A 21,864-nucleotide genomic window follows, 5' to 3' on the forward strand; every position below is an offset into this window, starting at 1 on the left:
CTACTACTAATCTAACTACTATAATCTACTACACTATCTATCTACTACTATAATCTAACTACTACTAATAGAACTACTAATATAGAACTAAGAACTACTACTATCTAACTACTACTAATAACTACTACTAATCTTAACTACTAACTAATAGAACTACTACTAATTCTCTAACTAACTCAATCTCACTACACTAATCACTATACTAAATCAGAACTACTACTAAATAGAACTAACTACTAATTAACTTACTACTAACTCTAACTACTACAACTAATATTCGAACTACTAATCTAACTAACTACTAATCTACTAACGTAACTACTACTACATCTACTAATACTACTAATCTATACAAACTACTACTAATCTAACTACTACTAATAGAAAGACTACTACATAATAAGAACTATAATAATAGAACTATAAAAACTACTACTAATCACTAACTAGCTACTTAACTAACTACTACTTCTAACTAACAAAATCTAATACTACTACTAATGCTAAATACTAATACTAATAAACTACTAATAATAGAACTACTACTAATTAATCTAAAACTACTACTAATCTATACTACCTACTATCTTAGTAAAAAATTAAACTACTAAACTACTACTAATCTAACTACTACTAATAGAACTACTAATAATAGAACTAACTAACTAATAGAAACTACTACTAAATAGAACTACTACTAATTAACTAACTACTAATATCAACTACTACTAATCTAAACTACTTACTAATCGACTAATCTACTAATAGACTAACTACTAATCTAACTAACTACATCTAACTAACTACTAACTAGACTAACTACTTAACTTACTACTAATCAACTACTATAGAACACTATACTAATAGAACTACTATAAACTAACTAGAACTACTACTAATAGAACTACTACTAATCTAACTACTACTATCTAACAACTTACTACTAATAGAACTACTACTAATCTAACTACTACTAATAACTACTACTAATTAGAACTACTTACTTATAATATAGAACTACTACTAATAGAACTAAACTACTAATCGAACTACTACTAACTAATAGAACTAACTACTAATAGAAACTACTAACTAATCTAACTACTACTAATAAGAACTACTACTAATAGATATACTACTACTAATATAACTACTACTAATCGAACTACTAACAATAGACTCTACTAAATCTAACTACTCTAAACTACTACCTAATCTAACTACCTACTAATAGAACTACTACTATATATCTAACTACTACTATGAATAGAACTACTACTAATCTAACTACTACTAATCAACTACTACTTTAATCTAGAACTAACTACTAATATAACTACTACTAATAGAACTACTACTATACTAATCTAAACTACTACTAATAGAACTACTACTAATCTAACTACTACTAATCTAACTACTACTAACTATCTAACTACTACTAATCTAACTACTACTAAATCTATCTACTATGAGAACACTACTAATGAACTACTACTAATGAACTACTACTAATCTAACTACTACTAATCTATAACTACTACATAGAACTACTACTAATCTAACTACTACTAATAAGAACTACTACTAATCTAACTACTAAACTAATCTAACTACTACTAATAGAACTACTAATACTTATAGAACTACTACTAATAGAACTACTACTAATAGAACTACTAATCTAATAGCTAACTACTACTAAATCTAACTACTACTACATAGAACTATTACTAATAGAACTATTACTAATAGAACTACTACTAATCTAACTACTACTAATCAAACTAATACTAATCTAACTACTAACTAATAGAAACTACTACTAATAGAACTACTACTAATAGAACTACTACTAATCAGACTACTACTATAGAACTACTACTAATCTACTACTACTAATTCTACTACTATAATCTAACTACTACTAATAGAACTACTACTAATAAAACTAACTACTAATAGAACTACTACTTATAAATAACTACTACTATAGAACTACTACTAATAAACTACTACTATCTAACTACTACTAATAGAACTACTACTAATCTAAACTACGTATAATAGAACTACTACTAATAAACTACTACTAATAGAACTACTACTAATCGAACTACTACTATATAATCTAAACTCTACTAAACATACTACTAATGAACTAACTACTATTAACTACTACTAATAGAACTACTACTAATATAACTACTACTAATCTAACTACTACTAATCTAACTACTACTAATAGAACTACTACTACTAATAGAACTACTTACTATAGAAACTTAATACTTACTAATAGAACTAACTACTAATCAAACTACTATTACTATACTAACTTACTACTTACTAATCTAAATACTACTATCTAACTAATATACTATACTAATAGAACTACTATAATAGAATACTAATAATAGAACTACTAACTAAATCTAACTACTACTAATCTAACTTACTTAATTAACTACTACTAATTAGAACTAACTAAAACTATAGAACTATTACTTAATAAGAACTAACTACTAATCTAACTACTCTAATCTACTACTACTAATAGAACTACCTACTAATAGAACTACTACTAATAGAACTCACTAGACTACTATATGAACTACTACTAATCTAACTACTACTAATAGAACTACTACTAATCTAAGCCCATAGAAACACATTGAAGAACACAAAAAAAAGTGTATATCCTACATGTAGGAGATATAAGAAAGCTTTGGAAATATGTTTTTACCCTTTTGGCACAACACTACCTTCCAATGGAGAACACTGTCGTGTTCGTGAGCATCTCCCCTTTCCATTGTGGGGTCAGATGAATTAGGAGCCAAACCGGTTCTGACGCTACAAACAGAAGTGACTGACTGACTTCAGATGAGACGCCTGACAAAACGCCCTGCTCTGCCACCGAGTTCTGACTTCAGATGAGACGCCCTGCTCTGCCACCTTTCACCATTACTACTAATCTAACTACTACTAATCTAACTGACGCTACAAACAGAAGTCGACAGTTCTGACTTCAGATGAGTCCCCTGACAAAACGCCCTGCTCTGCCACCGTGGATGCAGTGGATTGAAACACAGATATAACTATCTTAAACTGACGGATGTGTCACACCCTGATCTGTTTCTCCTGTCCTTGTGATTGTCTCCACCCCCCCTTCCAGGTGTAGACCATCTTTCCCATTATCCCCAGTGTATTTATACCTGTGTTCTCTGTTTGTCTGATGCCAGTTCGTCTTGTTTGTCAAGTCAACCAGCGTTTTTTGCTTTCAGCTCCTGCTTTTCCCAGTCTCTCTTTTTTTCTCGCACTTCTGGTTTTGACCCTTGACTCTTAGCCCGCCTGCCTGACCACTCTGGCTGCCCCTGTCCCTGACCCCGCCTGCCGACCTGTACCTTTAACCCACCTCTGGTTTACTGACCCCTGCCTGCCTTGACCTGTCTATTGCCTGCCACCTGTCTGACCGACTGCTGCCTGTAATTTTAACCACTCTGGTGTTCTGACCTGCCTGCTGTGAACTGTCTATTGCCTGCCCGTCCTGAGCCGCCTGCCGATGTACCTTTAACCCCTCTGTTTATACTGACCTGCTGCTTGACTGATCTATGCTGCCCCTGTCCCTGACCGCTGCCGACTGTACTTTTACCCATCTGGTTTGATGACCCTGCTGTGCCTTGACCTGTTCTATTGCCCCTGTTAGGAATCTAAACCTTGTCAAGTCATGTGTGTCTGATCTGGGTCTTACCTTGATTCCTGGTAGGATGATTCATGAGGATTTTGTTTATTATGTTACCTAGAATGATTGTTACTAGATTGATGACTCACCTTTGATTGTGTTGATCATCATATCTGACACAGAGTGACTGAGGAGGAGGAAACCTCAAACCCAAACCAGGATAGAGGGGTTCAGTGAATCTGGTGTGTTCTGTGTAAAGGGTGTAAGTGTACCAGAGGAGGACACACTATAGAAGGACAAGTACCAGCTGACCAGTCCAGATACACTCCAACTCTGTTAGGAACAGGATCCGAGATGGATCTTCTGACTGAACTACTAGGATGGTAAAAGTCATAACCACTATCAGAGCGAGAATACACCAGGACTTCCTATTGAGTCCAATCCAACTGTCATCCTCATCTCCCTTCTCTTCATTCCTTTGTACACCACACGATGTAAATCTGGTCACATCATTTCTCCACTCCCGTAATAACGACTCAGATCATAGATAAGCCTTCTCTGCTGAGAACTTGGAAAAGAAATCAAATCTGTCTGGATGGTCTTCATAATGCTGCTTCTTCTTCCACCAATGTACCTTCCTGTTCCCTCAGACAGTAGCAGGTGTGGGTTTACTGTATTTGGGTCCAGGGTGAGATGGGGCATCTGTAGACAAAAGGAGAGTTTAATCAAACCACATCTTCATATAACTGCTTGGTTTATGATAGATAAGATTTAACTATGTTGTTGATAGCTTGTGTTAGAGAAGGTGGAGGATGGACTGTTGAGAGAAGATTAAATTAGTAGCCTAGAAAGATGGTAATCATTACATTTCCTCGCAAGATGATGATTTCTACTAGCTGAACGGCGTCCAATCAGATGATCAGGCGTTGGGAGGAGAACTTTAGGTTATATAAGATACTAGCGAGGAAATATTATTATATGATTTGATGGTTAAGGTCACCTCTTTTTTAGAGTTGAGCTTTTGTGTTAGTACTGAGTTTCGATATATCTGTCGTATATTTCTTATTGTTCAATAGCTGGTATTCATGTCTATTATCTATTTATTCTCTTGCTAAATTGATGGAATACATAGATAAATTACATAATATTAGATACAGAAGAAAGATACCGTGGTGAGATTGTGTAGGTCATGTCGCTAACTTTGGTTGTACTGGTAGCTGGAGGGTACATTCATTGATACGACATGTGCATCGGGATACCTATTTAGCTCGTAGCTCATACATGTCAGTTAACGATCCAGAGTTGTAATGCTCATGTTGAGAGGTTATCGAGATGATTTTACATATATCTCAGTTATGCAGCATAAGGTCATTACAGCATTAGGTAAGATTATGCAGATTATTTTCAACACGCGCTATAAGTAGATGGCATTTGACATTTATATGTATCGCGTAAAAATTGCCCATGTTTTGGTAGACAAGAACGGCCGATGAGGATAGTGATCATAGCGCGTGGTGATAGATCGTTCTAGATTGTTGGTTTTGGAGGAGTACTAGTGATGACTGCGTTCAAAGACTTATGCTATTAAGTAAAGTTGATTGAATAGATCGGTTATTTCTCATTGTCTTAGCTGGGTATCTTTCATTATCCGATAGAGGCAAATTAGCCAAATAGGGGCTAGATAAGGTGGTATCTACTAGCATACGTGCAATTAGTTATTTAGGGTCAGCATTTGCCTTTAACTTGTTTTCGCTTGGTGGTGGCACTAGACGTCTTAAAGTGGTCGGGTATCACCTATCATAGCACATGCTTTACAGCAACATATCAATAGATGTAGGGGAAATTTATGGACACCGTACGTTTTGCTCTTAGAGCGAGTGGTGTCATAACACACAAACAATCTGAGTCAGGTTGTAGGTCACCTCGCGCTTGCTTACTCTGGCTACTTATCGCAACATACGACTTTTTGGGTTAAGTGTGTGCTGTGCTCCCTTATATGGGATTGCGGGTAGATATATATGTCTACCCTCTACGGATCTTTGAGGTCATGCGCACCGGGCTACTATGTTGCTCTGGCTGAACAACCGGTTTAATTCCTGTCTTACATAGGACAAGCTCTTGACTTGCTTGTTCTTGCTTCTGGGCTAGACGCCATATATGTGCGAGCATAGCGAGAGATTAGAGAGCCTCATGTAGCTGACACGATACACACTATATTATACGTGTATTGGATGTGAGTAGGACAGAGAGAATTAGATTCATATCCTTTAAGATTGTTTGGATTAATTTATGGCGCCAGTATGGGGAGCAGGAATATAACACATAAGTCTTACCATTTTTGAGAACGTGGGGAATGGTCGTGGACACTTAAGAGACGGTCATGTGTGGTGTGTTTCATTTGTGATCTCATGAAGGACAGGAAACCAACTAGACTATCTCTTATTAAAAAGTGTACATTTTCCCAGCTGTCAGGTTTACTTCTGAATGCTGTTTAAGATGGATGAATAAGTAGAAGAATACTTTTGAAAGATAATGTGATTCAGTCTTCTAAATGATGATTGGTTGTTTTACGGTAATTTATGCACAGTCAAGTAGCCACGCCCAGGTGGGCACAAACACGATGAGACTCGCCCCTTTTCTACTCAAGTATAAAAGCCCCCGTGACGCAATTCACACAAGACCACGCAAACCACGGTGTAAGCTAAGGTTGCAAGTGGTCAAATTTTCTAAGACCAAAACTGGCGGGTGACGCTGGTTAACACTAAAATGGTTAAGAACTACAACTGTATCGGCCACGGAGACCATACAGCTGTAGTTTTGGCTGAACGGTTGGAAATTGTTCAACTCTGAGACTATCGATTGGTTTAATAACTGGTTGAAGCTCCTTTGGCAGCAATAACCTCTAACCCAAATGTTTTCTGTCGTTGCGGATCAGACCTGACAACTGTCAGGATGAATTTTGGAGCATTCCTCTTAAAAACCGTTTAAGTTCAGCAATATTCTTGGGATGTCTGGTGTGAACCGGTCTCTTGAGGTCATGCCACAGCATCTTAAATCGGGTTGAGGTCAGGACTCTGATTTACTTCTGTGTTTTGGGTCATTGCCGGTTGATCACCAAATTTCTGTTGAGCTTAAATTGGCGGTCAGATAGCCTTCCTGCAAAATGTCTTGATCAACGGAAAAATTCATTCCAAGTTTATGATAGCAAGTTGTCCAGGCCATGAGGCAGCAAGCAGCCCCAAACCATGATGCTCCCTCCACCATACTTTCCAGTTGGGATGAGGTTTTGATGTTGGTGGCTGTGCTTTTTGTCTCCACACATAGTGTTGTGTGTTCCTTCTTCCAAACAACTCAACTTTAGTTTCATCTGTCCACAGAATATTTAGACAGTAGAGCTGTGGAACATTCAGGTGCTCTTTTTGCGAACTTCAGATGTGCAGTAACGTTTTTTTGGACAGCAGTGCCTTCTTCCGTGTGTCCTCCCTTGAAACAATTTTTGTTTAGTGTTTTACGTATCGTAGACTCGTCAACAGAGATGTTAGCATGTTCCAGAGATTTCTGTAAGTCTTTAGCTGACACTCCAGGATTATTCTTAACCTCATTGAGCATTCTGTGCTGTGCTCTTGCAGTCTTTTTGCAGGACAGCCACTCCTAGGGAGAGTAGTAACAGTGCTGAACTTTCTCACTTATAGACTATTTGTCTTACCGTGGACTGATGAACTCAAAGGCTTTCAGAGATACTTTTGTAACCTTTAGCTTTATGCAAGTCAACAATACTTAATCTTAGGTCTTCTGAGATCTATTTTGTTCGAGGCATTTTCACATCAGGCAATGCTTCTTGTGAATAGCAAACTCAAATTTTGTGAGGGTTTTTTATAAGGCAGGGCAGCTCTAACCAACATCTCCAATCTTGTCTCATTGATTGGACTGCAGGTTAGCTGACTCCTGACTCCAATTAGCTTTTGGAGAAGTCATTAGCCTAGGGGTTCACATACTTTTTCCAATCAACACTGTGAATGGTTAAATTATGTATTCAATAGAGACAAGAAAAGTACAATACTTTGTGTGTTATTAGTTTAAGCACACTGATTGTTTATTGTTGTGACTTAGATGAAGATCAGATGAAAAGTTATGACCAACTGATGCAGAAATCCAGGTAATTCCAAAGGGTTCACATCATTGGTATTGTACCTGTATGACACGACCGCTTCTCACACTATTAGGACATCTATTCTGACTTACTTCAGCTTCATCAGTTTATATGTGGGATCCACCAGAGCAGCTGAAAGCAGTHCCCCTGCAGAGTCTCCTGGGTGATTGTAGCTCAGGTCCAGCTCTTTCAGGTGGGAGGGGTTTGACCTCAGAGCTGAAGACAGAGCAGTACAGCCCTCCCCTGTGACCAGACAGCCAGACAGCCTACAGAGAGACACACAACAGCTGTCTAGGTTGGTGTACTGGTGTCAATCATCTTTTAGGACACCAATACATTTGTCCATGACACAAACATTGTGATGAAATATTAGATTTTCAGAGTCTTGGTTTTACTAAGCTCAGTACCGACCTGACTGAAACAGCTGTACTTACCCCAGTGTGTKTAGTTTACAGTCTGGATCCTCCAGTCCATCAGACAGCAGTGTAACTCAGCTCAGTACAGACCTGACTGAAACAGCTGTACTTACCCCAGTGTGTGTAGTTTATAGTCTGGATCCTCCAGTCCAGCAGACAGCAGTGTAACTCCTGAGTCCTGCAGGTCATTGTCTCTCAGCTCCAGTTGTTTCAGTTGTGAGTTGGGTGAACTCAGGACTAAGGCCAGATCTGAACAGCAACCCTCTGTCAGACCACACTGACCYAGACTAGAGGGCAGAAGAACACATGATTAACACATGTTTAAAACATCCACATAATAACTCATACTGAAGATATGTAACTCACTCTAGTGTSTGTATGTTGCAGAGTGGACTGGTTAGTCCAACACAGAGCAGCTCCACTCCTCTGTCTCCCAGGTCATTGTAGCTGAGGTCCAGTTCTCTCAGKGGGGAGTTTGGTGTCTGCAGAGCTGAGGCCAGAATCTCACAGGATTCATATGTGAGGTTACAGCCAGACAGTCTGGAGAGAGGAGATATGGTGATAGCAACAGTGTAACACAGTCTCGACCTCTGYAGMCAGAATGACAGCAAAGTACACTGAAACAAAAAATATATAAACTCAACATGCAACCACTTCAAAGATTGAACTGAGTTACAGTTCATAAGGAAATCAACTTATTGAAATGAATTCATGAGGCCCTAATCTAATGATTTCACCTGACTGGGAATACAGATATGCAACTGTTGGTCACAGATGCCTTCTTTTTTTTTTTTAAGTTGGGGCGTGGATCAGAAAACCAGTCAGTATGTGGTGTGACCACCATTTGCCTCACGCGACACATCTCCTTCCGTATAGAGTTGATCAGGCTGTTTATTGTGGCCTGTGAAATGTTCCTCTTCAATGGCTGTGCCAAGTTGCTGGATATCGGCGGGAACTGGTACACGCTTTCGTTTACACTTTCAATCCAGAGCATCCCAAACATGCTCAATGGGTGACATGTCTGGTGAGTATGCAGGACATGAGAGAACTGGGAAATGTTTTAGCTTCCAGGAATTGTGTACAGATCCAATATGGGCCGTGCATTATCATGCTGAAATAAAGAGGTGATGGCGGCAGATGAATGGCACGACAATGTGCCTCAGGATCTCGTCACTGTATCTCTGTGCTTTTCAAATTGCCATTGATAAAATGCAATTGTGTTCATTGTCCGTAGCTTATTCCTGTCCATACCATAACCCTCCCGCCACCATGGGGCACTCGAGTTCACAAAGTTGACATCAGCAAACCTAAAACGACGTTGGATGCGGCTTATGGTAGAGAAAATAAAGATTGAGTTCTCTGGAAACATCTCTGGTGGACATTCTTGCAGTCACCATGCCAATTGCATGCTCCCTCAAAAGCGTCATGTCTGTCAATTTTACTTCTCTGGTCCTGTGTTTACAATGTACCCGATTTTACTTCTCTGGTCCTGTGTTCACAATGTATCCATTTTACTTCTCTGGTCCTGTGTTCACAATTATCCAATTTTACTTCTCTGGACCTGTGTTCACAATGTATCCAATTTTACTTCTCTGGTCCTGTGTTCACAATGTATCCAATTTTACTTCTCTGGTCCTGTGTTCACAATGTATCCAATTTTACTTCTTCTGTCCTGTGTTCACAATGTATCCAATTTACTTCTCTGGTCCTGTGTTACAATGTATCCAATTTTACTTCTCTGGTCCTGTGTTCACAATGTATCCAATTTTACTTCTCTGGACCTGTGTTCACAATGTATCCATTTTACTTCTCTGGTCCTGTGTTCACAATGTATCCAATTTTACTTCTCTGGACCTGTGTCACAATGTATCCAATTTTACTCTGTCCTGTGTTCACAATGTATCCAATTTTACTTCTCTGGACCTGTGTTCACAATGTATCCAATTTTACTTCTCTGGTCCTGTGTTCACAATGTATCCAATTTTACTTCTCTGGACCTGTGTTCACAATGTATCCAATTTTACTTCTCTGGTCCTGTGTTCACAATGTATCCAATTTTTACTTCTCTGGCCTGTGTTCACAATGTATCCAATTTTACTTCTTCTGCCTGTGTTCACAATGTATCCAATTTTACTTCTCTGGTCCTGTGTTCACAATGTATCAGATTTGGGTTTTGCTTTCTGTAACTTTGTTGCATGTACTCTCTGCATGTTTAGGCGCTTATCACATCATCATATCTTTTCCAACTGCCCCGTTATCTGGTTTGAACGTGCATTCTAGAATGCCATTCTAGCCAATCAGAAATGAGCCTTCAACAATGTTGAGGAATAACTCACGTTAAAAACATACCAACTCACTCTAGATATTTAACCCTTGTGTGGTGCCTCCAGTAATGTGGCAGGGGGAAAGCCACTGTTTTTGAGCGTCAGCCACACCACACAACCAGCATTGTAGGCTGCAGCAAGCTAGGCTGCAGGGCTAAGTCCACACCTGAGACCACTTAGCCTCGTTATGCTGCAACGCACCTGGGACATTGAAGGTGTTGCATTAGTTCAGCAAGGGTATCGCTCCTGGCTGGATATTCTGGTCTCCACAGGAAAACTAGTCGGACTGCAAGTGAAGCTGGGTAGCAGCCGAGCTAGTTTTCATTAAAGTTAAGTCTAACTCTAGGTTCAGATCATTAGAGCCTTTTGTTTTCAGTTCCAGTTTGAGAACCTTTGTGATTCTATTATTGTGAATAAATATGCGAGCCTAGCAGGTTTAATCTCCTATGTGTTAGACTGATAATGTTCCATCCTGCTAGCCACACCAAGCGAGTCGTTACATTTGTTTTATATATTTATCACATTTTATGTATCTGTTCAAATTAATGTTAACATTCATAATAACTATAAATAAAAAAAACAATAAAGAAACAGTGTATACTGAAGATAGGTAACTCACACTAGTGTCTGTATGTTGCAGAGTGGATTGGTTAGTCCAACACAGAGCAGCTCCACTCCTCTGTCTCCCAGGTCATTGTAGCTGAGGTCCAGTTCTCTCAGAGGACAGTTTGGTGTCTGGTGAATTGAGGCCAGAGTCTCACAGGATTTATATGAGAGTTTACAGCCATCCAGTCTGGAGAGAGGAGATAATCTGTTAGATATACAAATCCTCCAGAGTAARGATACTGTAAACATCAACTCAATAACAGAACTTACAGTGCTCTCTTGCAGGTTTTCACTACCGGCATTAACCTCTGATAACCTTTCTCTGATGTGTTGTATCTCTTCAGTTTAAACTTCTCCAACACATCCTCTGACATCAGTAACAGGTAGGCCAGGGCTGAACATTGGTCAGGTTTTAGTTTTATTTCTGAAAGAGTTCCTGAATGCAAGGAGGTCTGCATGTCTTCAACTAGAGAGTTGGCACCAAGTTCATTCAGACAGTGGAACAAGTTGATGATCCTTTCTGGTGAGGATTCCCTTTCGATGTTGTCTGAAAGGTACCTGACTGTTCTCTCAACTGTTTCCTCATTGGTCTGTGTTGTACTTCCTGTCTGTGTCAGAAGGCCTCGTAACAAATTCTGATTGGACTCCAGTGAGAGACCCAGAAGGAAGCGGAGGAACAGGTCCAGGTGTCCATTCTCACTCTTCAAGGCCTGGTCCACTGCGCTCCTGTGTAAGTCAGACAACTGGATTGACTCCTGCTTACTGTCTACTCTGTCGCTTACGAGTCAGGACTCAGGTAAACCCTGGATTGATCGTTTAACTCCCTACAGATGGTACCGTATTACTCCCTACAGATGGTACCGTATTACTCCTAACAGATGATACCGTATTACTCCCTACAGATGGTACCGTATTACTGAGTGCACTACTTTTGCCGTTTGAGTCATTTAGCAGACGCTCTTATCCGGAGCGATTTACAGTAGTGAGTGCAGACATTTTCTTACTCTTTCATACTAGCCCCCCTTGGGAATCCAACCCACAACCCTAGTGTTGCAAGTGCCATGCTCTACCATCCAGGGCCCAGGTCAAAAGTAGCGCACTGTATAGGGAATAGGGTACCATTTGGGACGAACACCGAGATATTTCCCCCTCCGTGTAGACACATACATCTTCTTCCTCCTTATGGGCTAATTTGTCTGATATGGAGCMCAGGAATTTCACTGTAGGCAACTTAAATAGGGTGTATAATGTGCTCACCATCCTCTAGGCTCACCACATAACCACTGATTGATAGTATTTCTCTCTGTGGTAGGAATAACTGACTGGACTGCTGACTGTASTGTAATTAATGTAGTTAATATTGTATTAAATATCTCTTGCTCCCGAGTGGCGCAGCAGTCTMAGAGGCATCAGTGTAGGAGGCGTCACTAAAGTCCCTGGTTTCAATCCAGGCTGTATCACATCCGGGCCGTGATTGGGAGTCCCATAGGGCTACGCACAATTGGCCCAGCGTCGTCCGGGTTTGGCCGGGGTAGGCCATCAAGAAAAATTTGTTCCTAACTGACTTGCCTAGTTTAAAAAAAAGGTTAAATTAAATAATTTAATCATGTACACTACCGGTCATAAGTTTGGGAACACCTACTCATTCAAGGGTTTTTATTTATTGTTACTTTTTTCTACATTATAGAATAATAGTGACGACATCCAAACTGGTTCCATGGTTGAAGAGAGAGGAAAGTTCCTTTCCCTTCAACTGACAACACAGGCATCTGGTCCAACCACCTACAGCAGCCTAGTTAACCTCTGGGACCTGCACCTTGAACTGGCTCCTGWATAACCAGCAGGGCTGATGAGCCAATAACTCTCCCCGCTAAATACAGTCTTTGTGAGAATAGTTCCCCCTTCTGGTGAATCCCTGCTAAACTAGCCAAATATAAAAAAATATAAGTTGTATCGACAAGATAACAAAAGTTATTTATTTGTAAAAAATGCATTTCAGAAATCACAGAATATACTCAAATATATTCCAGTAGGTATTCACACAATGCCATTAAGTGATTATTATGATATTTTTCCTATGTAGTATGTTTAACATAGTTTTCCGTGTTGCTATAAAAAAAGTTAGACACTCTACAAGGGGAAAATCTAACTATAACRTCACCTTATTGTTATTTAATCAGTTATAGGTCTCTTCTGATCSAGAGTTTAATTTATTTTACAGGGAATCAAACACTAATAAATAAAATCTACACAATTAAACATGTCAGCCTCAGAAACCAGGCACTAATATGTGAACCGCAACATCTGGTAGCTTAGCCATAACACCTGCTGTTATTACATGACCGATACAACAATGTGTTCTGTCTTGATCTCATAGCAACAAATATACACTTGATGCAAATATCATGATACAGTAGTTCTCTTTAAAAAAAAATAATGTTGTTATACACATGTAATAAACAGACAACGTGACAAATGTCTTGACAGCACGGTAGGAGTTTTGACCTGTAAAAACGTAAATGGTGTGTTTTCTTTCTTCCGTGTCACATCACATCTGCCACCTCCTGAAGCCCATGAACAGGCTGCAGGCGTAGCACAGTGTCACCACAAAGGCAAATATCTAGAGGAGAACCAGGACAACAACAAACAAAAAAGGTTAGGCTAACTCACAGAGAGCCTTGAGCAATGACACCTAATGTACTAGCAGCAGCTATATAATACAACACCAGCAACATCACTGAACCAACTAGTAGTAGAGTCAGGAGAACAGCGGCCAAACATTAACTCATGGAACGCAAAGGCCTACAGCTCAATTTACTGAAAAAACATTGACTTAGATTAGGAGTTTACTACAGAGCTTTTGTGTTTGGTCTCCTCGGTAACGAAGTGTTACGTTCTGAGAACAGCTCTGTGCAGTACAGGAGCTACCAATACAGAAATGGAGGCGGCTGTCGGGACGAAGCACAACATCCGTTCCCTCTCAACAGGAGAACACTGATTCATATAATACGACCTCACCAAGAGGCTCTAACAACATCACTGTGTTATAGTAGTAACACTGGGTTTATAATACTAGAACAATAATAACATGTTATAGTAGTACAGACCTCTGGGTTTATAATACTAGAACAATAATAACATGTTATAGTAGTAACAGACCTCTGGGTTTATAATACTACAACAATAATAACATGTTATAGTAGTAACAGACCTCTGGGTTTATAATACTAGAACAATAATAACATGTTATAGTAGTAACAGACCTCTGGGTTTATAATACTAGAACAATAATAACATGTTATAGTAGTAACAGACCTCTGGGTTTATAATACTAGAACAATAATAACATGTTATAGTAGTACACTGGGTTTATAATACTAGAACAATAATAACATGTTATAGTAGTAACAGACCTCTGGGTTTATAAACTAGAAAAATCGATTCCAATAACTGATCGTTTGCTTGAGTCTGCCTGGAGTGGCAGATGAGGAGGTTGTCATTAGTTACCACAAAGTCATAATTATGGATAAACCACACCGATTTCTACAATTTATCTTCTTAAAATCTGATTAACCTTAAATTAAAATAAAAAAATATTACAACAATTTTGACTTTGGTAACTAGTGACAACCAGATGGGCAGGGTTTGCAGTTCTGGGAACTTTCTATTGGTTTATCAACCCAGGCAAACTCAAACAGGCACCCCAGGTATGAAGAATTTGAATGAAAAGCCTGGTCTGATCAGTGAACCACCATTTGCATTACAGATAGCCTTGACATTGTGTGTTAGTGTACACTGACCGTAGCTGCCACGTTAATACTGTATTGTCTGTTGTCCAGGAAGGTGAGTATATTCCCACTAAGGCTGTTACACATCCTGGCATGGAGCTGTTGTACTACTGATGACCCTCTGGCAGACGTAACAGCAGCCTCCAGCACCAACGCACTGAAGTAGAACAGCAGTGCTGTGAAGTGGTACAGCACATCCTGCAATGAAGATGGAAAGACACGGTTATAATATGGATCGAGAGTAGTCAGATCTCATTGAATGTATTGAGAAAATCACGTGTGGTAGGAGGTTACATGAGAGACCGGCCGCCTCCAAGAGATAGGGTTACAGTAAGAGACCGGCCGCCTCCCAAGAAATAGGGGATTACAGTAAGAGACCGGCCGCCTCCCAGAGAGATAGGAGTTACAGTAAGAGACCGGCCGCCTCCCAGAGAGATAGGGGATTACAGTAAGAGACCGGCCGCCTCCCAGAGAGATAGGGGATTACAGTAAGAGACCGGCGCCTCCCAGAGAGATAGGGGTTACAGTAAGAGACCAGCTGCCTCCCAGAGAGATAGGGGATTACAGTAAGAGACCGGCTGCCTCCAAGAGAGATAGGGGATTACAGTAAGAGACCGGCCGCCTCCCAGAGAGACGGGGTTACAGTAAGAGACCGGCCGCCTCCCAGAGAGATAGGGGATTACAGTAAGAACCGGCCGCCTCCCAGAAGAATAGGGAATTACAGTAAGAGACCGGCTGCCTCCCAGAGAGACGGGTTACAGTAAGAGACCGGCCGCCTCCCAGAGAGATAGGGGATTACAGTAAGAGACCAGCTGCCCCCCAAATGGCACCCTACTACTATATAGTGCACTATCTTTGACCTACGTTTGACCTGAGCCTTATGAATAAGGGTGCAATTTCGTAGGTAGCCACAGACTCCCTTCTGTTGACCATGGGACTCAGGGCCCACAGACTGGCTATTGTCTGGTGTGAGCTCACTATTCTCTCAGTAGCTGTGTCACAAGCTTTGTTTTCTCATTGTCTATGAGATGAACAACACACACACACACGCACACACGCACACAAGCACACACCACCACACACACACACACCACACACACACACACACACACACACACACCACACACACACACACACACACACAACACACAACACACACACACACCACACACACACACCACACACACCACACACACACGACTACTTTAGGAGAAGAACTGGAGCCTGGTGGGTCTGAGGCCTGTCTGTGGATAGGTCCCAAATGGTACTCTATTCCCTATATAGTGCACTACTGTTGACCGGGTCATTTGGGACGCAGCCTGTGTCAATACTGTACTGTAGCTTGTAGTGTAGGCAGTACCCTTCAAGTCAACCTCTAGTGCAAGTCAGTCATTAGTACTTCATGTTTATTATTAGTTCATGTGTAAGTGTGGCAAAGTCATTTGGATAAAAGCGTCTGCCAAATGTAGAAATATAATTAAGATATGAAAGTGTTAATACATGTGGAAAAAGCATTGAGGATAAATTCGGGCCAGCAGGGCCAGTAGCAGCAGAGCTGGGATCAGGCCAGTAGCAGCAGACCTGGATCAGGGGAGCAGCCGCAGAGCTGGATCAGGGCCAGCAGCAGCAGCAGAGCTGGATCAGGCCAGTAGCAGCAGCAGAGCGGGATCAGGGCCAGTAGCAGCAGCCAGAGCTGGATCAGGGCCAGTAGCAGCAGACCTGATGTCCAGCAGCAGCAGAGCTGGACAGAGGCCAGACAGCAGCAGAGCTGGGATCAGGGCCAGCAGCAGCAGAGCTGGGATCAGGGCCAGCAGCAGCAGAGCTGGATCAGGCCAGCAGCAGCAGAGCTGGGATCAGGCCAGCAGCAGCAGAGCTGGATCAGGGCCAGCAGCAGCAGAGCTGGATCAGGGCCAGCAGCAGCAAGCTGGATCAGGCCAGCAGCAGCAGAGCTGGATCAGGGCCAGCAGCAGCAGACTGGGATCAGGCCAGCAAGCAGCAGCAGAGCTGGGATCAGGGCCAGTAGCAGCAGCAGAGCTGGATCAGGCCAGTAGCACAGACTGGATCAGGGCCAGCAGCAGCAGTAGAGCTGGATCAGGCCAGCAGCAGTAGAGCTGGATCAGGGCCAGCAGCAGTAGAGCTGGGATCAGGGCCAGTGTGAGGACTGATTGGCACACAACACTGACTGGTCTGCCCGTCTGCCTGCCTAGGACCGTTGTTTTTCAGTAAATGAAATGACAGACGTTTTACATTATGGCTCACCCAGCACATGCAGTGCGTTCTTGCCGTTATAATGGCACTAGGCTCTGCCCTGTTACATGGCTTTAAGTTTCTCGACAGACTAGTAGAGCAGCTCTCTGTAATGTTTCAGTGTCTCTGGTCAGTTGTGATACCTGCATGTGTAGAGACACCCTCATGACTAAGTTGTGATGAGATCATACTCAGTAGGTGTGGTGCAGAGTGTTTCCACTCCGTGTGTCATTACACACACACACACACACACACACCTCCCCCATCTCTCTCTCTCACACACACACACACACACACACACACACACACACACACAACACACACACACACACACCACACACACACACACACACACACCACACACACACACACACACACACACACACCACACACACACACACACACACACACACACACCTGTCTGTGGAGGACATCCTCTGTACTGTAATTAGGACTATCAAAGAGCAGGATTGATCTACATCTGTAGTGACACTGAATGGAACTATGGAGTCACAGCATTTCAACAGAGTTCAGGGAACTCTATGGAGTCACAGCAGTTCAACAGAGTTCAGGAACTGCTATGGAGTCACAGCATTTCAACAGGAGTTCAGGGGAACTGCTATGGATCACAGCATTTCAACAGGACTTCAGGGAACTGCTATGGAGTCACAGCATTTCAACAGGAGTTCAGGGAACTGCTATGGAGTCACAGCAGTTCAACAGGAGTTCAGGGAACTGCTATGGAGTCACAGCATTTCAACAGGAAGTCGGGGAACTGCTATGGAGTCACAGCATTTCAACAGGAGTTCAGGGGAACTGCTATGGAGTCACAGCATTTCAACAGGAGTTCAGGGAACTGCTATGGAGTCACAGCAGTCAACAGGGAGTTCAGGGGAACTGCTATGGAGTCACAGCATTTCAACAGGAGTTCAGGGGAACTGCTATGGAGTCACAGCGTTTCAACAGGAGTTCAGGAACTGCTATGGAGTCACAGCATTTCAACAGGAGTTCAGGAACTGCTATGGGGTCGGCAGCGTTTGAATGAGGCTCCTGAAGAACATGCTTCCTGATTATTCTAAAGCTATTTGTGTTTGGTTTGCAGGGTGATCTCCAAATCATCGGATTCAAATAGCAAATGTCCAGACTGAAGACTACTATTTGTTTATCATTTAAATTGTGTTTAGTGCCGAGGTGGAAATAAACCCGCACCAACCAGTTGGACAGCCCTGAAGTGATAAACCAAACAGACCAGGAAGACTGGAGTTGGACAGCCCTGAAGTGATAAACCAAACAGACAAGGAAGACTGGAGTTGGACAGCCCTGAAGTGATAAACCAAACAGACCAGGAAGACTGGAGTTGGACAGCCCTGAAGTGATAAACTAAACAGACCAGGAAGACTGCAGTTGGACAGCCCTGAAGTAATAAACCAAACAGACCAGGAAGACAGGAGTTGGACAGCCCTGAAGGGTAAACCAAACAGACCAGGAAGACTGGAGTTGGACAGCCCTGAAGTGATAAACCAAACAGACCAGGAAGACTGGAGTTGACAGCCCTGAAGTGTTAAACCAAACAGACCAGGAAGACTGGAGTTGGACAGCCCTGAAGTGATAAACCAAACAGACCAAGAAGACTGGAGTTGGACAGCCCTGAAGTGGAAACCAACCAGACCAGGAAGACTGGAGTTGGACAGCCCTGAAGTGATCAACCAACCAGACAAGGAAGAATGGAGTTGGACAGCCCTGAAGTGATAAACCAAAACAGACCAGGAAGACTGGAGTTGGACAGCCCTGAAGTGATAAACCAACCAGACCAGGAAGACTGGAGTTGGACAGCCCTGAAGTGATAAACCAACCAGACCAGGAAGACTGGAGTTGGACAGCCCTGAAGTGATTAAACCAACCAGACCAGGAAGACCTCTACCTCTGATAAAGAATGTCATGTGACGTCAGTATACCTGTGTATATCTGACGTAAAGAAGATCTGTACCGCTGCTGGTTTTTCACTGCTCCCAACCTGTTTACCAAGAATGATTGTTTTCTGTGACCTGTTCCTCGGGTAAGCCTGGTCACTACACTCACCATCAGGTTCCAGTCAGTGTTGATCCTGTCAGCCAGGCCCAGGAGGAAGAGGAGGAGGTACACGCTGGAGCAGAAGAACGTGCTGACAGAGACAAACATCACCCAGCCCTGTAGCAGGGGCACGGGCACGTTGGAGGACGCCACCAGGATCCATACTAACCCTCCAAATATCTGGAAGGACAGAATACAGAAGATTTGTTCGACAATTCATCGTACGTGAGACTGATTGATATTTGTGACATAATAAATGCTTTAAGGATATCAGGACTGTTTGACCAGACTGTGAGATCTGATCATTACATGAATGTCTGTTTATTTCAACTGCATCCTAGGCCTGACACAGGGTACGATTTCCATTTGTGAAAAGGACAGGATGTTATAAACTGAACACAGATTATTTATAGGCCTAAAAGGAGCAGGATGTTATAAACTGAACACAGATTATTTATAGGCCTAAAATGAGCAGGATGTTATAAACTGAACACAGATTATTTATAGGCCTWGTAGCACACTGCTATACTATTAGCTGGAGAACAGTTGTATCTATTTTGTCGTTCACTTCACAATGACACAATGTACAGTATGCTCAGTATCACCACTACACTATCAGATTGTACAATAGGGAGTTGCCTATATGCCGTTAGTAAAACAGTAATGACTGAACTCCCAGTACTATGACGCTACCTGCCTGGCTCCTCTGATAGTGTTATACATAACTATCTGTGCGATGATAAAACGATGAAAAAGCTCATCCTAAAGCTCAAATGAACAAAATGAACTAAGCAGAATTAATAGAGACTATCGATTAGRCTGCAGTTTCCCCAATTAGGCCTACTTCAAACAAGGGTGTACCCAGAATCTATCTGACCACCGGTGATGTATTTGCTTACAAAACTCGTAGTCAGAAATAGAGATGCGACACTCACAATTTCCAAGCAGATCAGAGCACCGGAGTACGTCCTCAATATTTGTAGTCCCAATGGCAAAGATATCGTCGGCGCTGGGAATGCTGTCACCGCAGGATTCGTCGCTGGCTCCGACATCCTTTCCGTCTTGTATCTCGACAAAGGACACCAACTCAAGCAAATTCTTCTACAGTCATGTGTCCCTAACTGGTCTAACAGGTGCACGGCTCCTCCCTTCACTTTATCCAACTCTACCCTGCCCGCAGAGTGGAGGCAGACGCAGTTACCGCAATACCTCACCTCGATCTCTCTGTCGCGACTCGCTAAAGATGAATCTGCTACGAATTGAACGTGCCTGAGTAAATGAGAGATGGGCCCTACTATAGAATCCCTTTCGAGAAAAAAATACGATACAAACAGGCAGACTAGATGCAGTGATGCCGATTAATTTCCACAGATGTTGATAGGCCACTCTGAAGTCAATATTAGTCTACCTGCAGGGGGAGAAAATTCCAAGGTGAGAGGAATCTGAGAAAGGGAAAGCGGAGCTGTGATTTATCTGCAAGCGGAAACAGCTTCATGGTTTAGGTAAATAATTGCACAACTTAAGTTGTTTACTCAATAACCATGACCCACAGAGAAACGTCACCAAATAGCACCTCACACCCTACGTAGTGCACTACGTTTAAGGTGCCATTTGGGGCGTACCATTAGCCTACACCTGCAAGCCTCTGAATGTAATAGAGCAGGCCTCGTGTCTGTCACTTATCTATATTGTCAGAGAGAGTGAGAACAGTATTATGAGAGAGGGATTGTTATTTTATATAGGGGCAGTAACAGGCTAGAAAAGCTCCACCTGGTTAATGTTTTACCTGGAATATGTGGATAAACTCAGCTCCTGTTGACATAACCCCAAGCTGCGCATGCTGTTAACAATGTTAGAGTCCGTCCAATTAAGGACTCATCCATTTCACTTGCTGTACTCTATTCCTAAAGTTACTATTTCACTGGCTGTACTCTATTCCTAAAGTTACTATTTCACTGGCTGTACTCTATTCCTAAAGTTACTATTTCCTGTCAGTTAGGACGGTAGAGCATCCTACTGTAGAGAGAGATTGACTCCCTTCCTGGGTCAGTTAGGAGGTAGAGCATCTAACTTTTGTAGAGAGAGATTGAATCCCCTTCCTGTGCCAGTTAGGCAGGTAGAGCCAGCATCTACTGTAGAGAGAGGTTGATCACCTATCCTGCCAGTTAGGAAAGGTAGAGCACTCATCTACTGTAGAGAGAGGTTGAATCACCTTCCTGTCCGTTAGGAGGTAGAGCCAGCATCTACTGTAGACGAGAGGTTTGAATCACCGTTCCTGTCAGTTAGGAGGTAGAGCAGCATCTACTGTAGGAGAGACGGTTGATTCACCTTCCTGTCAGTTAGAGGTAGAGCAACATCTACTGTAGAAGAGGTTATTCCCCTTCCTGTCAGTTAGGCGGTGAGCAGCATCTACTGTAGAGAGAGAGGTTGAATCCCCTTCCCTGTCAGTTAGGAGGTAGAGGCAGCATCTACTGTAGAGAGAGATTGATTCACCTTCCTGTCAAGTTAGGGAGGGTAGAGCAGCATCTACTGTAGAGCCGAGGTTGGAATCACCCCTTCCTGTCAGTAGGAGGTAGAGCAC

General features: G+C 41.9%; 2 protein-coding genes across 2 annotated transcripts; both read right to left on the reverse strand.

Annotated features, from left to right (window-relative positions):
* Window positions 1-7,924: 7,924 nt before the first annotated feature.
* Window positions 7,925-11,932, reverse strand: LOC112078164 (ribonuclease inhibitor-like; the record flags this gene model as incomplete). The annotated part of the gene is made up of 5 exons (XM_024144478.2): window positions 11,449-11,932; window positions 11,192-11,365; window positions 8,615-8,788; window positions 8,362-8,535; window positions 7,925-8,098 (listed from the first exon to the last, which is right to left on the reverse strand). Coding segments are annotated over exons 1-5 (884 nt in total), but the record flags the coding sequence as incomplete, so codon positions are not given.
* Window positions 11,933-13,126: 1,194 nt separating this feature from the next.
* mal2 (mal, T cell differentiation protein 2) lies at window positions 13,127-20,914 on the reverse strand. The gene is made up of 4 exons (XM_024144475.2): window positions 20,219-20,914; window positions 19,293-19,463; window positions 14,979-15,164; window positions 13,127-13,798 (listed from the first exon to the last, which is right to left on the reverse strand). The coding sequence occupies exons 1-4, from the start codon at window positions 20,333-20,335 to the stop codon at window positions 13,727-13,729; spliced, it is 546 nt and encodes a 181-aa protein (XP_024000243.1). The 5' UTR covers window positions 20,336-20,914; the 3' UTR covers window positions 13,127-13,726.
* Between the last annotated feature and the right edge of the window lie 950 nt (window positions 20,915-21,864).

This window comes from Salvelinus sp. IW2-2015, unplaced genomic scaffold, assembly GCF_002910315.2.
Source record: "Salvelinus sp. IW2-2015 unplaced genomic scaffold, ASM291031v2 Un_scaffold5330, whole genome shotgun sequence".
NCBI lineage: Eukaryota > Metazoa > Chordata > Actinopteri > Salmoniformes > Salmonidae > Salvelinus > Salvelinus sp. IW2-2015.

What these genes read in the sequence shown, in the direction of transcription:
- mal2 (XM_024144475.2), bottom strand. Translation starts at nt 20,335, where the DNA reads ATGTCGGAGCCAGCGACGAATCCTGCGGTGACAGCATTCCCAGCGCCG. An exon ending in ACACTGACTGGAACCTGATG is followed by an intron (nt 15,165 to 19,292) that starts GTGAGTGTAGTG and finishes TCTTCATTGCAG; the next exon opens with GATGTGCTGTACCACTTCAC. An exon ending in GTATTAACGTGGCAGCTACG is followed by an intron (nt 13,799 to 14,978) that starts GTCAGTGTACAC and finishes GTTCTCCTCTAG; the next exon opens with ATATTTGCCTTTGTGGTGAC.